General features: G+C 38.3%; 1 protein-coding gene across 2 annotated transcripts in view; it reads right to left on the reverse strand.

The window, feature by feature from the left end:
- Nucleotides 1–17,605, reverse strand: part of fgd1 (FYVE, RhoGEF and PH domain containing 1) — a 62,577-nt gene extending 44,972 nt beyond the window's left edge. For both annotated transcript variants that reach the window (XM_067414377.1, XM_067414375.1), the window contains exon 1: nt 16,640–17,605. In XM_067414377.1, coding sequence (XP_067270478.1) covers nt 16,640–16,787 — 148 coding nt within the window. In that variant the 5' untranslated portion in view covers nt 16,788–17,605. The remainder of the gene's footprint in view (nt 1–16,639) is intronic.
- Nucleotides 17,606–18,325: the final 720 nt, after the last annotated feature.

Consider the following 18,325-nt stretch of genomic DNA (forward strand, 5'->3'; position numbering starts at 1 on the left):
TCAAAATATAGGCCAAAACTGAGTAATTTGGTGCAGTTGTTATTTAAATGGTCAATGAGATATTTAAAGGTCCCTTTCTTCGCGTGTTTTCGAAGTCCAAACCGGCCGTTCGCTGTAGGCTTTGACAGGGAACTTCTGTTAAATAAAATATCTCGCTTGGCATTGAACTTTGAGCTTTATAATTTTACAGGTATTATTTATGCTCCAACAGCAACATTACACACTAACTAAAATTTGAAAGATGGAATCGCGAAGAACGAGACCTTTAACATAGCAGACTACTTTTATAAAATGCATATAAGTATAATTTTTCACTCTATATCTCCCAGTAATATTTCTTAGAAAGATGATATTTAAAGGCTTGGTTTTATGATGAAAGCAAGATCATTTTATTGTTGAGGGGAAAAACACAATGCAAATTGAGAGATGAACAAATATCTACGTTCCTAAAAAAAAGCCTGTCGTATCATATTTGACACAATATATACAAAATTGATTGATACCTTTATACACAATTTGGAGGGAGCATGACCCCAGAACCCCCTAAAGGACCCGACAATCATGCTTCCATAGTTTAATAAAGTCCTGTGGAAAACATTGCAATATGGTATAGAGCCCATGGTTCTTGAGGTCAGAAAAGTAATAAAAAATATTAGAAGAGTGTTGACTGTGGTGTATTTTCACTGAAAAAACTACACGAGATATGCTGCAAATATTGCTGTAAAACTTGAGAAAAGCCACCGCAAAATCATTTTAAGCCCCAAAAATCAGAAAGAAAGGAGCAATAAATTCTGAACTGCCATCAGTAATTCCCGTCTCAATTTCAGTTACATGTATACCTCAATACATGTAACAGAAATTGAGACGGGAATTACTGATGACAGTTCAGAATTGATTCTTTCTTTTGGGAGACAACAACATTAATATCCATCTCGTGGTGAGGTTGCGAATTACAACCACCCACCAGTCCCTTTTGAAGCACATAGAGAAGCTACAGTGGCCGAAACAGGACAAAGATGTCGTCATCTGAGACAGCAGATAGCTAGCAGTCTGTAGAGAATTTTGTCTGTTTAGGGCTACTGTAGAAACATGGCGGTGCAAAATGGCAACTTCACTGTAAGTGGACCCGCGGTGTATGTAGACAGAAATGGCTCATTCTAAAGTAACAAAACCTAACGGCCCATTATGTAAGGTCTTAAAGGCCCACTGAAGTGCCTTGAAACGCGCCGCATTATTCAATGTGTTGACGTAATTTCCCCTGAAACGGCTCCAGCTGTTAGCAGCTCCTCCCCTTTTTTGAAACAGCCAATAGCGTTTCGTTAATATACAGTTTGACTAGAGCGCAAGAGCGGACCTTCTCTGTTTGGTAAAGCCAGTTTCCTCTAACACTGTTTATCATCATAATCTCCTCCATATCGCTTTGAAATGCCGCATTCTGTGCAGAATTCAAATGGGTCGATATGTTTATTGTCTGCGCGGACTAGCGCATATGATCAGCGCAGCGTAGTCTAAATTTAGACCAGAGCCGCTGGAGTGTGTGCGCTGCCGCAGTGTGTGAAACTAACATGAAACCAGACTTTATTCGCCTCAAATGAAAGCATATTTACACCGAATCGTTTCCTATCACATATATAGTGTGCTATGTGCCTTTCACCATGTAGAAATGAGTAAATGTGTGTTAACAACTGACCGATTTCAGCCGCAGCTTCAGCAGTGTAGGGGGTGGGCTTTAGATTCTAGAGACCATTTTGATTGGACAGAAGATTTGACGAGAAAGTGAAGTCTGCGATGGTCACCAAAATCTGAGATTCGTTTTAACGGAAGTGGGAGACTGTAAATTTTGAATGCTTATATTTCCTAAATGCAAATTTTGTCATAGTTTTGGAACATACCAGCTTATTCACAACTTTAAAGCTAACACAGTCATACTAAAAGCTAAAAAATAGGGGTGTCCATGGTTAACCGATTGACCGATTAACCGTTAAAAATTGCGTAACCGAGTGAAACATTTTGCTCGGTTAAGTGGCGTCAATGACGTGCCTTGAATTTAGTTGTAATATATGTTTGCACCCCTATAGACCGCCAGAGCGCTCCCAGACATTTGTAGTATCCATAGGGTTAGGGTAGTATCCACAAGAAGAAGTCATGACCAGCTTTCTAAGCGGGCAAAGAAAGCGTGGGAGCACTTTGAAAATGAGAGTGACGGGGCGAAATGCAAGTATTGCAATGCAGTGCTTACCGCATTTTTCAGGCTATAAGTTGCTCCGGAGTATGAGTCGCCATCAGTCAAAATATGCGTCATGAAGAGGAAAATAACATACGTCGCACTGGACTATAAGTCGCATTAGGGCAGAAGCAGAGCGCGAGCCGCGCGCGCTGTGCATAACGGATCAGAAGAAAGAAAGTTTGAAGTGAGAAACTTGTGAATGACTAGAGAAAAGCAGACGTTACTTTAACTGTAATGAAGAAAACAAAAAAGCTAATCGCGGACTGAAAGCAAGATGGCCAGAGCTGAAGGGACGAGTCCACAGATGCTTGAACTCTCTGCCGGGAGAGGCTCATCAGCCGCGCGAGTCAAACGCTGTCTGTGCGAATCATTCTCCGCTGCATATTTTACTAACGTTACATGCTCTAATCATGCAGGCGCCCTCGCGGCCACTCGCATTGCTCGTGAACTGGAGCGCATCTCATCCTAATTTAACGAAACTCAGCGTACCCCTCGCAGACATGAAATAGATCTTAAGAAACTTGAAATGTCTTTTAACAATTTAAAACGAAAAGAAATAGGCTACTCTCTGATTGTGTAATCCATGATGTGCATTTCTCTCTATAGGCGCGTTCACTACGGAGATGGTGGTCGTCAAATTAATAAGCTAAAAATAACCCTGACGCACACTATGGTTAACCGAGTATTAACCGCTAAGGGCCTCGGTTAACGGTTAATGAAAAACTTGAAAACGTGCAGCCCTACTAAAAAACTTACATTTTGATTTCAGTGGACCTTTAATAAACCACTGAAAACACAGTTATGTATATTATATTGCATTTCTGTCAATAGAGCCTCATAAATATTACACACTGCACCTTTAATCTTTGAATTTGTACAGACCTTTTACATTCACAAACAGCTACATGATTACATACTACATAAAAAGTCTCCAAAAAAGCACAAAGTATTAGGTCTCAGTCATGAAACAAGCACAATGACTTCATAAATAAGGTTAGTGTTCCCACAGCTCAAACAGTAGGCTAAAGCTTGCAACGCCAAGGTCACATGTTCAATTCCCAGGGAATGCATGCAAGTGGATGAAAGCGTCTCCCAAATGCATACATTTCAACCGCGTCACTGATTTGAATGAGACCATTTACATAGCAAACAGAAATTAATTTTGCTCTTATGATGAAAAAGACCTATGGATCAGTGAGCACAATGAATATGATTCATCGGTCTACCATATCATATGGTTTTGTCATTTACAAATCGACACAGTGCACACGTGGACTTGGATGCGGACCATGCTGAAAAAATGCATAAAATGCTACACGTATAGGAAAATCCATGGACTACTGCATGCATTTCTCTCATCCCTTCACTGCTGGAAAAAAAAAAAACATGGTTAAGAGGTCACATGTTGTATTTGGTCTGCCTCTCTCATTACATTTTCTGCTGTGGAGAAGCAGAGACCGAAGACGGCCCCCTCCTCCTCCCTGCAGATACACATTCATCTCTCTCATGAGCCGTCTAATCAGCTTGAGATTTTGAGACCCATCTCTGTACTTATCAACCCCTCCCCGTTTACTTGAGCAGATTAAAGCGTCCAGGATTTGAGCGAGTGGGTTAAAGCTCCCTCTCGAGCGATTAGAGCTTCCGCTCTCTTTCTCCTGAGTCCTGCCACGTTGTCCGTGGTTTCAAACGGCAGCACAGCATTCCCACACGCTGACACAGTGACACACTGTCTTCACTTTCCCTTCATTTTCCCTCATTTCATCCTCTGCCTACAGCTGCAGTAGCAGATAGCATTTTAGCTTATGTCCACAAACACCATTACACACACACACACACACACACACACACGCACATGCAAACAATCGATATCCAGCCTTATTCACTCAAGGGTCTTTCTTTAACTATGGGCACTTGTAGAAAATAACCTCTTAAATCACTTTTCTCACTAGTTCATCTAGTCCACTAAAAATATCCAACAGTATTAACATACATATCAGAGGAAAATTGTGATTTTTTTATTATTGAAATATTTACAGTATATACACACAGTTTACACAGAGAGAGAGAGAGATAAAGAGAGAGAGAGGAGAGAGAGAGATTGAGTGTCTTGTTCAATTTCTTATTTTGTATATACACACACACTTATTTTCTATATATACACTTCTTATTTCTTATTGTATATCAAATTAAATAAAAATATTATCATTAAATAGATATAAATAAAAATAAGGCAAGGGAAAATATTCTTTACATTTATTAAAAAAGTAATATATTTATTATTGTATTGTTTGAAGTAATAAAATACTACATTAACAAAATTAAATAAAGTAATAATAATAATAAAATATAATAAATCACAATAAAAAAAGATATAGTACAGCACAATAAAGCCCAGTAAAGATCTTGTTTGCATTATCATAGGTACTGTTTTCCTCCAGAACCACACAGGTCCTGTTTTTATTAAATTTACCTTTGCATTTAAAATACGAAGCAGCAACCTAGTGCAAGTGTTTTTCACTGAATTAAGAAGGAAGGAAAGCGAAGTGGAAGGTGAGAGAACAGTAATAGCATGTCGCCCTGACTGTCACGCTGTCACTTTGTTCACAGCTAGCTAACACTTACACAGAACCAGCTAAAGACTGTTCGCTCAGTCGGCACTGCCATTAATCACATCCGCTTCAGGCTATCACATGCAGAACTAACCCAGGGTTTACATAATATAGAACTCTTATGATAACCCAGATTTCACAGGGGAAATATAAAAAAAGCGCCCTTAGGGAACTGATTGTATAGAGGACATGTGGTTTAGGAGAAACACAAAGGGCAAAGGTCAAGTGTCTTGCTCAAGGGCAAAATCTCATTCTTGGGGTTGGGGGTTGACTAGTAAATCCCTTTTAGCTTGAGCAGGACTTGGTGAAACCGTCGACTCACATGGACGACCATTGCTTTCTCTGTAGCATCATGGCTGTGTCCCTTCGGTTCTCGTCCGTGAGCCCCGGCCAAACCTCTGAGGTTTCTATTTATACCCATGAGTGGTGCATGTGTGACCGAAATGCCTGTCAGAGCTCTTTGATAGCTATATATTCCCATCATTTAACTCTTTACGTACCACTGTGCTGTTTTTATGAAACAATGGACCTTTTGGAAGCACAACAGAAGTGGAAACTATATTGACATTATGAGACAAGGATCACCATTACAAGTACTTATCATAGACTGTAAAAAAAAAACCTAACTTTAAAGTGATATTTCACCTAAGAATGACAATTCTCTCATTTACTCACCCTCATACCATCCCTGATGTATATGACTTTCTTCAGCTAAACAAATTAAGGTTTTTGGTAACACTTTAGTATGGGGAACACATTCAAAGGGATAGTTCACCCAAAAATTAAAATGATCCCATAATTAACTTACTCTTAAGCCATATGACATTCTTCTTTCAGACAAACACAATCAGAGTTAAGTTAAAAAAGTCTTAGTTCTTCCAAGCTTTATAATGACTGTGAATGGCAGCCCAAAATTTGGAGCCCAAAAAAGACTCTGGGGCCTTCTGAAACGAGTCAATAGGTTTATGTAAGAAAAATATCCATATTTAACACATTATAAAGTAAAATATCTAGCTTCCGGCGGACCACCTTCCGTATTTAACTTACGGAAAAAGCATAACTGAGCCGACGATGTTGTTGGACGTACCGCAAGCATTAGAAACTGCAAGACGCGTTACGCTTCTTCCCAAGTCGAATACGGAAGGCGGTCTTTACTTTATGAAGTTTCAAATATGGATATTTTTCTTATAGGAACCCATCGATTCGCTTCAGAAGGCCTTTATTAAAAACCCTGGAGCCGTGTGGATATCTTTTATTATGAATGGACGCACTTTTATGGGCTTTTGAACTTGAACAAATTTTGGACTGCCATCGTTGAAAGAGCCAGGACATTTTTTTAATAAATCTGTGATTGTGTTGGTCTGAAAGAAGAATGTCACATACACCTATATGGCTTGAGGGTGAGTAAACCATGGGCTAATTTTCATTTTTGGGTGAACTATCCCTTTAGCTACAACTTTTGCCCTAAAACTCCTAATTTACTTCTTTTTAATAGTTAAAGTTTTTGTACCGTTTAAGTATTAGTTATAGGAATATGGTCATACAGAATAATGCATTAATATGTGCTTTATAAGTAGCAATAAAACAGCCAATATACTAATAATATGCATGTGGATAAGAAAGTTAATGGCAAGAATTGAACCCTAAAATAAAGTTGTGTGAGGTGGGCAAGCGAGAGATGTGGGAGGAGCGAGCAAGATGAAGGACGAGAGAGGACCAGGCCTGGACTTTACGTTGTGTTTTGTTTATGTTATGTGTGTGTGTGTGTGTGTGTGTGTGTGTGTGTGTGTGTGTGTGTGTGTGTGTGTGTGTGTGTGTGTGTGTGTGTGTGTGTGTGTGTGTGTGTGTGTGTGTGTGTGTGTGTGTGGCAGCAATCCGTGAGAGGCGTGTTACTTTCCTGTTGTTTATTTATTAAAAACGTTTGCTGGTTCCAGACTCATCCTTCCCATATCAAATAACCCCGTTACAAAATTGTTACAAGTTTTTTTTTAAAGGAAAATAATTCATCTCCATACAGTCAATATAATGGCACTGAATGGCCATATGAATCCATATGACCCCAGTGAATGAAAGCAGTCTTTGGAAGAGAAACAATAGATTGTTTTCTTGTTTGTTTTTTACTTGATGTCACAACGTCCCTCTCATGATCATATGACGACAGTAGACCAAGAAGAACTGATTTTATGAATAAAAAATATATATTAGTATCGTTTCACCTCAGAAGACATTGATTCATCCAATGAAGTTGTATGGATTCTTGCCACAATCCCTTTTTTTTCAAACATCAGCCAAGCAGCAGCCCTTCACCTGCCGTATATGGACTCACAGAGATGGATTATTGCATTAAAAATCTTCTTTTCTGTTTACCTAAAGTCAGTCAGAGTTATGAGGGTGAGTAAATGAGAACATTTTCATTGCCTTTAAATTTTAAACTTTGTTGCAGCCATTTTGCTTTGTGGAGACGGTTGCTCTGAAACGCACCTGAAACAGTTTGATCCTAAAGCAATGACCAAGGTGATTTTTTTTTATCTAACTTTTCCTACTCCGTTTGTGTTCATTTCATATCCTGCACAGCACGAAATATGGATGCAATTATGAAACAAAAATGAAAATATGCAAAAACCAATAGAGGCAGACTTTTATGGGATCCTAACAAGAAACAGAACAGTAAAGCTTCATCAACACAGCTCCCAGTTGCTCCATTCACTCCACTGTTTATTTCCCCAAAGGCTCCAAATCACATTACCCTACAACAATAAAGAAAGTGTAGACCATGTCTAAATAGTACGCAGGGCTGATAAATCAACATGCTAAAGTGAAAATGTAATCAAATGAACTCTCAGCTGCACAGCCTTTCCCTTCGTATTTGCATTTTCAGTCCATTTAATAAAAATGAACTACTTGAGGAGGAGGGAACTGTTTTGTTTACAAAATAATCTATTTAGTTCCCAATGAGTGCATTAACATTATAATTATGCTTAACCCAACAGGTTGTAAGGTTGTGTCAACACTTCAAACTGTGGCATTTTATCGGTTAAAGGTCATAAACCCAATTTAAAATAAAACCCAATCAACACATGGATATTCATTATATATGTCTGCATTAGTTTTTCTAAAGGCTTAGAACTAAAAAAAAAAAATTTATACTATCGTTCAAAGGTTTGGTGTCTTTAAAAAAAAAAGAAATTAATACTTTTATTCAGCAAGGACGCAATCAATTAATGAAACAAGAGTAAATACATTTATAATGTCACAAAATATTTCTACGTCAAATGCTTTTCTTTTGAACATTTTATTTAAAAATGCATCAGTTTCCACAAATATAAAATGTTTTTTAATGCAGCAAATCCTCATATTAGAATGATTTCTGAAGGAGCATGTGACACTGAAGACTGGAGTAATGATGATAAAAAAAATCAGCTTTAAATCACAGGAATAAATTACATTTTTAAATATATTAAAATAGAAACCAGTTATTTTAAATTGCAATAATATTTCACAATATTACTGTTTTTACTTGATGTTTGATTAAATAAATGCAGCTTTGGTGAGCAGAAGAGACATCTAAAAATCTTATTGACCAAAAATGTTTGAACAGTATTCATAAGAAGGAAAAAAACTGTTTTTGGATGACTAAATTAACCATAATTTCAATGTGCTTATGGAAATGATAGACTTGTACTAGTCTGTACCAATAATAAAAGTATGTTAGGCTTTATTAGGCTCTTGGACATGATTCCTTTCCCAATCCATATAAGGCAAATACTTTTGGACAGTTTCTTATGCTAATTTGAGGCATCATTCATATCCACTTTATATAACAATACACAACTGTTCACATACCAAAGTTTAATACTTATAGGGTTGTTAAATAACTCTAACCCTGCATACTAATTACTGTGATGCATAAATGTGTGGGTTTGAAGGTCATCTGCCATTTTGTGCAATACAAAGTTTGCAAACATACAATTTTCACAATTCATAATATTGGAAATGAAGACACACGTCCAGAATGGAAACAACCACCTCAGAGTAATCTAATCTCTCCACCAGATGGCTTTTATATGAGCATGTGGGCGTTTATAAACGTCTTAAAGGAGTACGTCTGCTGAATTGAAGGCATAGTTCTGCTGCCATTGTTCCAGAGACTGAGGTCAGCAAAGCATTTATGAAGGCAAGGATTTAAGATTTCACATTTCTATCTGATCAAATTTCTTTCTATCATTGAATCTGCCAAAATGAATCATACTTTTCAAGAGAACCTTGAAAAATTATATAAAGAGAATAGTTTATCCTTCAAGTTCTGCATGAAGACTTTCATATGTATAGACTGCAATTATTAATAAAACAAAATGTTTGACTAGACGGCACACAGAATGTGTTACTCAGCAAAAAAGATACTATGACTAAAGCACAACAGTAATCCTCCAATTTCTCAATGTCCCTAAGAGGGGAAGTTTTCCTCATTCATTTTCTCCATTGGAATTAAATGAAATACAAATATAAATAGGCTCTAAAATAATGAAACAAAACAACCAGCACCTTTACAAACGACAAACTTTTAATAAATACATACACACATACAAACAATTATGACCACTGACAGGTGAAGTAAATACCACTTGTTATTTCTTCATCACAACATTTTGTCCTCAAAGTTGATGTATTAGAAGGGCAATTAAAAGGCCAAAGTTTGACAAGGGCCAAATTGTGTTGGCTAGATGACTGGGTTAGAGCATCTCTAAAACTGCAGCTCTTGTGGAGTGTTCCCAGGCTTATAATAGTCCGTATCTATTAAAAGTGGGGCTAGGAAGAAGCAGTGAAGAACCAGCAACAGGGTCATGGGTGACCAAGGCTCATGCACGTGGGGAGTGTGTGGTCAAATCAAATAGACGAGGTACTGTAGCTCAAATTGCTCGAGAAGTTAATGCTGGTTCTGATAGAAAAGTGTCAGAATACACAGTGCATCACAGTTTGTTGCATATGGGGCTGTACAGCCACAGACCAGTCAGGGTGTCCATGCTGACCCCTGTCCACCACCGAACGCGGCAATAGTGGGCAGGTGAAAATCAGAACTGGACCACGAAGAAATGGAAGAAGGTGGCCTGGTCTCATGAATCACATTTTCTTGAACACTTGGCACCAAGATGCACAATGGGAAGAAGGCAAGACGGCGGAGGCAGTGTGATGCTTTGGGCAATGTTCTGCTGGGAAACCTTGGGTCCTGCCATCCATGTGGATATTACTTTGACACATACCACCTACCTAAGAATTGTTGCAGACTATGCACACCTTTTCATGGAAACAGTATTCCCTGGTGGCTGTGGCTCTTTCAGCAGAATAATGCTTCTGCCACAAAGCAAAAATGGTTCAGGAATGGTTTGAGGAGCACAACATCAAATTTGTGTTGTTTCCTTGGCCTCCAAATTCCCCAGATCTCAATCCAATCGAGCATCTGTGGGATGAGCTGAACAAACAAGCCTAATCCATGGTGACCCTACCTCACAACTTACAGGATCTGCTGCCAACATCTTGTTGGCAGATACCACAGCACACCTTCAGGTGTCTAGTGGAGTCCATGCCTCAAAGGGTGAGGGCTTTTTTGGCAGCAAAAGGGGAACCAACACAATATTAGGATATATTAGTCCAATATTAGGTCATAATGTTATGCCTGATTGGTGTTATGCATGCATAAATACAGTATAAAAACTATATATTTTTGATTGAATGCATTTAGAGATGTACAAACATGCAAGAAGTTTAGAAGATTGACTTGATTATGTCATTAGCAGTGCTTCATGGGAGTGGGTGGGTGCTTCCAATGTAATTTATCACGCTTGTGGCTTTCACAGAAACATACATCATTTAACAACCTCGAATTTCATCTTAGGTCTATCTTCAAAGTTTATACTTTACTTCCTGTTAAAAATCTTTTTCCCTGAATATTGTGGTTTTCACTTCTGGAAACCTGCCTGTTGTGCTCTATTGCACAGCAATCAAACTAGGGAGAGGTGTTCATAAAAGAGGCCAAGAGGGTCAGGAGCATGGGTCAGTTTTATATACAGGACTTCCTAAAACACAATCTGGGCTAGAGAGCCAGTACAGAGTCGATCTCCTTCTTTCCCAACCTATATATGGATACATCTCGAGAACTGTTTCTTTAGCGGTGCTCTGGAGATTTACAGGGAGTTTGGCTCATTCACACAAGTGTAATTCTCCACAGAGCGCCAGGCCGAGCAGCCAGACATACTTCCTACTCATCTACCGAGTTGGCTGTTGACCAATGAGAACTGTTGCACTTTCACACTGTCGTAATAACAGCAATGCAGCCGCTCAGAACGATCAGAACTGAAGGAGCCGGAGTTTTCTCGCTCACAGCTACTCGTGATATCAGTCTGGGAGGAGATAAGATTGTCTTCCAAAACTATGTGACAATGATCATGGGAGTTGTGGGGCTGATCGTACTCGTGCGTTGCTCAGATACACACCCTTTTAAGAATAGACGGATCCAAGTTTTTGAAACTTCCCTCACATTCCAACATTTTCCAGCAAAACTCCTTCATCCAAGGCAAACAGACTCAGAGACATAGAAAACGTGTGAAATATTGTTGCTGCAATTATTTCTACAACAGAATAATGTATTCTTAAAATGCAGTACTGTTGATATTATGGTACATTAATGATAGCTATCAAAAATGATAATACCACCATGGTACTGAATGATTCACAATCATTCATGATATTTGGTACTTTAATGTACTTCAGAAAACATAAAAAAACATAATACCAATGCACCAAAACAAAACTATTGATATCAGTTGGTATATACAGGTGCTGGTCATATAATTAGAATATCGACAAAAAGTTGATTTATTTCACTAATTCTATTCAAAAAGTGAAACTTGTATATTATATCCATTCATTGCACACAGAATGATATATTTAAAATGTTTATTTCTTTTAATTTTGATGAATATAACTGACAACTGAGGAAAATCCCAAATTCAGTATCTCAGAAAATTTCAATATTACTAGACCAATACAAAGAAAGGATTTTTAGAAAACTGAGAATACTGAACATTAAATGTATGAGCATGTACAGCACTCAATACTTTTTCTACAGCTCCTTTTGCCTGAATTACTGCACCAATGCGGTGTGGCATGGAGTCGATCAGTCTGTGGCTCTGCTCAGGTGTTATGAGAGCCCAGGTTGCTCTGATAGTGGCCTTCAGCTCTTCTGCAGTTGGGTTTGGCATATCGCATCTTCTTCTTCACAATATCCCAGAGATTTTCTATGGGGTTAAAGTCAGGTAAGTTTGTTGGCCAATTAAGAACAGAGATACCATGGTCCTTAAACCAGGTACTGGTTGCTTTAGCACTGTGTGCAGCTGCCAAGTCCTGTTGGAAAATGAAATCTGCATCTCTATAAAGTTGGTCAGCAGCAGGAAGCATGAAGTGCTCTAAAACTTCATGGTATGTGGCTACGTTGACCTTGGACCTCAGAAAACACAGTGGACCAACACCAGATGATGACATGACACCCCAAACCATCACTGACTGTGGAAACTTTACACTGGAACTCAACTAACGTGGATTGTGTACCTCTCCTCTAGAGGTCGACCGATAGTGGATTTTACCGATACCTAGGTTGGACCACGCTTGCCGATAACCGATTAATCGACCGATAGTTTTTTAAAAAGATACTAGATTAAAATAATAATAATAAATTAATCATATTTACATATGCATTTCTAAATTGCATATGTAAATATGAATATATTAAAATGACAAGTTCTAACAGGAAAAAATCTACAGAAAATAACTACAACGTTAAAATATTACAAACAAATGTTTCTTTAGCTATAACCTAGAAACATGTAAGTGAATGTCAGGTAACCGACTGTAAGTCCCATTTGTTAACAAGGTGTTATTAGCTTATTTAGCTAGCTTACATGAATGATATGCAATATACATTTTACACCGTGTAATAATAGTTGAGCAATACAATTGTATCTTAATCATTCATGTTAGTTCATAGTGCATAAAAAAGATACGCTTCTGACGCCGTCTATTGTTCAAGAGTGGCTTGACATAAGGAATGCGACGGCTGAAACCCATGTCTTACATACGTCTGTGTGTAGTGGTTCTTGAAGCACGGACTCCAGTTGTAGTCCACTCTTTGTGAATCTCCCCCACATTTTTGAATGGGTTTTGTTTCACAATCCTCTCCAGGGTGCGGTTATCCCTATTGCACCTTTTTTCTACCACATCTTTTCCTTCCCGTCGCGTCTCTATTAATTGGCTTGGACAGAGCTCTGAACACGTCCTCCTTGCAAGGTGTCAATTGTCATCTTTTGGACAACTTTCAAGTCAGCAGTCTTCCTCCTGGCCTAGAGCAGTGGTTCTCAAACCTGTCCTGGGGACCCCTCACCACTGCACATTTTGCATGTCTCCCTCATCAAACACCCAATTCAAATCTTAGAGTCTCTACTAATGAGCTGATGATTTCAATCAGGTGTGTTTGATGAGGGAGACATGCAAAATGTGTACTGGTTGGGGGTCCCCAGGACAGGTTTGAGAACCACTGGCCTAGAGAACTAGACTGAGAGACCATTTAGGGCTTTGCAGGTGTTTAGAGTTAATTAGCTGATTAGAGTGTGGCACCAGGTGTCTTCAATATTGAATCTTTTCACAAAATTCGAATTTTATGAGATGCTGAATTTGGGATTTTCCTTAGTTGTCAGTCATAATCATCAAAATTAAAAGAAACATTTGAAATAAATCAGTTTGACTTTTTGAATGGAATTAGAGAAATAAATCAACTTTTTGATGATATACCAGCACCTGTATTAGTACATACACTGTTACAAAAGATTTCCATTTAAAATAAATAATGTTCTTTTGAACTTTGCATTCAAAGATTAAACAAAACTGCACCACAGTTTTCTTTTCACAAAAAGATATTCAGCAACACAACTTTTTTAACATTGATAATAATCAGAAATGTTTCTTGAGCAGCAAATCATATTAGAATGATTTCTGTAGGATCATGTGACACTGAAGACTGGAGTACTGCTGTTGAAAATGTAGCTTTGATTACAGAAATAAATGACATTTTACAATATATTCACATATAAAATATTTCCCAATATTAAGTTTTTTACTGTATTAGTGATCAAATAAATGCAGCCTTGGTGAGCAAGCATACGAGTAAAAAATCTTAACAACCCCAAACTTCTGATAAATAAAATCAATGCTAAGAAAGCACATGAAATTAAACCAAATCTTTGATAAATTGCTCTTAACTGAAAATCTATCACTTTAAGAGCGATCAACCAAAGGCGTCTTTGATACAGCTGTTATATTGATTGCAGATTTGAGTGCGTTTTGGAGTAATAACTTTAAATGCGTGAACAAAACCCCCACGAGTCATGACCCCATCTGTTACTGTCATATACAATGAGGATAAAAATGCTTCAAAATAACAGCCTGCATGCTATTTTTATGAGTGATAATGGAAACGGTTCTCGTTCGAGCGCTCCATATTCCAGCTTCGTTTGATCCTCTTGTGCTCAATCAGCAACAGTGATATTTCTACTCCACATTTATTCTTCCTTCTTTAAGGTCAACATCAGATTATTCATATTCATGTACAGACTGCACAAGATAATCATGCATTGCAGAACAATGTAACCCATACAATTTAAAGCACCATTCAAACAACGCAGGACAAAATCACCAATATGTAAGGGTTTGTATAATTCCCTAACCCAAACTATGAGCAACAGTAATGGATTGAGCAATCACCAGTTATTAAAGACGACCTTTACAAGGTACGGCTCTTCATGTGTTTGGCCTTCCAATGCATCACAGCCACGTTTCGAAAAGCCACTAGCAAGCATGGTGGTCAGCACACATGCAACCCACTGAACTGAGCTGAACTCCAGACAGATTTAATTGGATTTCACAGTGCAGTGCTTGAGTAAATATCCCAAACAGACAGACCCTCAAGTATCCACACAGTCGAGTACAACTACAAACATGGCAGAGTGGCACCAAAAAGACAAATACAACGAGGGTTTGCTTCAAGGTCTCTGCTGTTGCCTTATCAGCAAGAGAGCAGCGGAGCATGTGAATATCATTACATGCACAACGAACATCTGACAAACTGCATAACAAACACCCTTTTCTCTAAGACCGGCTCCTGCAAACTGTATCTTCAAGATACTCATTGCATGGGCTTAACACAGTCTACTTTGAATGGAAAAATCACATGAAAATGTCAGCCTGATCGTAGGACATTGATTTAGTGACACGCTGTCCTCTTGAGACAAACGTGCGGTGGCAGGATAATACATTATGCCACTTTGACTGATGACCTTGCTTTCAAGCACATTCATTCAGAGCACAATTGTTTCAGTGTTGTGTGGGATAAATAAGACAAATGCTGATTTCTTTCCAGTAATCATTAAAACCAGCTTAATATAGTGTAAAGTTGCCTTTTCTGTGACTCAACCGCACAAGCGCCCACACACTATGCTAAACAAGGACTGGAGTGGTGGCATTTTTTAGTCTTAAAGACATCCGGAGTAAAGAGCATTTCAACATAAAGCATTCCAGGTATTCAACATCTCAGTTTCAATTTACATCAACACAAATACATTACTAGTTTCCCCTTTAGAGTAAGCTTTTATTCAAGCTATAATGTTAAGCACATTTTCTATATGAACATTACTAATGTCTATTGTTAACATTATCATGCCGGGCTGTCATGTGATTGATTGAAGTGCCATTTATTGTTCTAAAGTGTTGGGGTAACATTTGTATTAAATAGTAAAACTGTTACATAAAACACTCCATATACCATACATTTACTACAGGTTATGTCCTTCTGGAGGTTAAGGATCTTACTCAAGGACACAACGGTCGTGGTTTGTGTATCTACCCCTTGTGGGGTTTGAACCTGCAAGCTTTTAGATTTTTATCTATGCATGGATCAATGATGTGATGCTGGTTTTTGTTGTTCGAATCATCAAAAAAAAAAGAAAGAAAAAAAAAAAAAGAGCAATTGAACTATACCACTAAAATGTAAAGTATTAATAGACCAGCTTAAAATAAAATAAAAATTTTAAGATGATGTAACCTACAGATTAATACTAAAGGCTTACATTTTTGAAAAACCTTTTAGAAGTATACGTGTGGCATTATATTTCATCATTGAAAAAAAGGGAATTTTGCATAATATTAACATTCAAAAAATTAATACTTTAAAAAGGTTATGTATTTTTTTAAAAACATTATTACTATCAGACTTTTTGTCAGCCAAATTAAAGTCAGTGTGGTACAACCAACACAGAGCCATTTTGTTGTCATGTGACAAGAAAACCATCAAAACAGACAGGACCTCATGACTGTGTCATTAAAATGTATTTTTACCTTTTAAATGAAAAGTAGGTACAGTAACCTTATTTATGATTAAAACGTAAACAAATAGCCTAGTCTACATTTGAAAACGGTGGTTACATCACTTGACATTTATTCAATCAATCACCTTTTTTGTTATAGAAAAACACAAATCTTGACACAACAACAACGCATTACTTTTCCAAGAGCTTGGCAAGTTAAGAGATTTTTTTCCAAGAATTCTTCTTCCTAGCATCCTTATTTGTCACTGACACACACATCTGCATGCATCTCTGTCACCATGTGTAATGATGCCGCATGAGACACTAAAACACTGACACTGAAAGGAAATGAAATGGGCACCAAAGCATATAATGTGTCACGCAAGATCCAGACTGACCTGTTCTGCGCAGGGCAGGCTGTGGACTGGGTAAGCCGCTGCTGATGTGGTACGAGAAGCGCATGCTTTTGAACTGGTTGGAATAGGAGGATGAATTGTGCGGACTGGAGCTGATGAGATGCGCGCTCTTGGGTCGATTCAACTGCATCCCTGCCTGCAAAACCCTCACGCAGACATATAGGGTACAAGATGCGGGCTACTTCCAGTGAACGAGCTCTATATTCCAGGTCCAGATATAAAAGCCGAATTTTAAAAATAGTCCAGGTGCAACCACTGTTGTGTCCCGACGGCGTCCTCCTCCTGTAGATGCTGTAAAGGGTGAACCAGGCAGATCGATCCCCCCTGATCAGCCGGTGGAGAGTGAATCCGATCCAAGTCGATTTGAGCAACAGAAACAGCCATCAACGATCATTTCAACCAGAACCGCATACAAGTCCAAGCAAATGTGATAGAAAGAACTCCCAGTACGCAATGACCTTTATGAAAAGCAATCATCCTCTTATGCCATTTGCAGTGTTACGGTCATCCTCGTGAGAGCTGAATGTACACACAGACATTAAGAATCCACAACAGAAGAGAATAACATTATTACATGACGTTTCCAATACCCACACTGGTTCTGTTAGTGACATTCGCGTTTTAAAACGAACTTTCGCGTTAAACAACTTCTTTCGGAATGTACAAGGCACCGCGTTTTGTCGTTATTATTCCAACGGTTTTCCCCTCCGTTTCCTTTCAGAATAACCGTATCCAAAAATATGCACACTCAGCTGCTTTAAAACACAATTCACACTGGCCGTTTGAAAACTCGTCCGAGTGCCGGTGTGTATTAAGCGGGATTCTCAAGCAAAACAAATGTTACATGGCGCACCGTCCCATTGTTAGAATGTTAAAATGTTACAATTCCGCTCTTGTCGCTCTCCACCGGTTGCTCGTCTGTTCTTTTGTGGGACTCGACAACGCCAAAGTGTGTTAAACTGAAAACCTCCTCCTCCTTCTCCTCCTCTAGGACATATGAAACCGAGCTTCAACCCCCTCCATCTCTCTCTTTTCCCAAAGTCTGTTTCTCATTTTTTTCTCCCCCTCTCTCTCTCTCTCTCTCTCTCTCTCTCTCTCTCTTCCAAAGGGTTTGTGCTTGAAATCTGAGGCAGAAGAAAAACTTTCAAAGGATTTGAATGCCCCCCTTCCTGAAAAGAAACTCCTGTGTCCTAATCGGGAAGATCGTTTATATTTCATAAGTTAAACATTTACACCCCATAAAAATGTGGATTTTTGAGGAGACCTGAAGTGGTTGTAAACATGGACTCGTCCCATTTGACCTACATTGCAACAGTAGCTCGATGTTTCAGAGGGAGGAGAAGAAGAAAAAAAGAAAAAAAACTCTGATTCAACTTTTAGTCAGTTTTGCAGTTGGGTGGATCTAACCGTGTCATTAGGTCAATAGCACTCTATTGTCATGTAATCCTTTATGGCACATGATTCATCATATAAATTATTTTTGACTGCATTTAAGATCTTAATGATTGAATCACACAACATGTCCAATCACATTTTGTATATAAACAAAACAATGATAACGTAATTTGTCGTGAAAATAATGTGCAAACAAGTAAACCTCACTGGTCCTGTCATTTCATGTAAGCAATACGTAATTTAATATATCGTTACATTCTTGTGATCTCTAAA

The sequence above is a fragment of the Pseudorasbora parva genome, chromosome 13 (genome assembly GCF_024679245.1).
Source record: "Pseudorasbora parva isolate DD20220531a chromosome 13, ASM2467924v1, whole genome shotgun sequence".
NCBI lineage: Eukaryota > Metazoa > Chordata > Actinopteri > Cypriniformes > Gobionidae > Pseudorasbora > Pseudorasbora parva.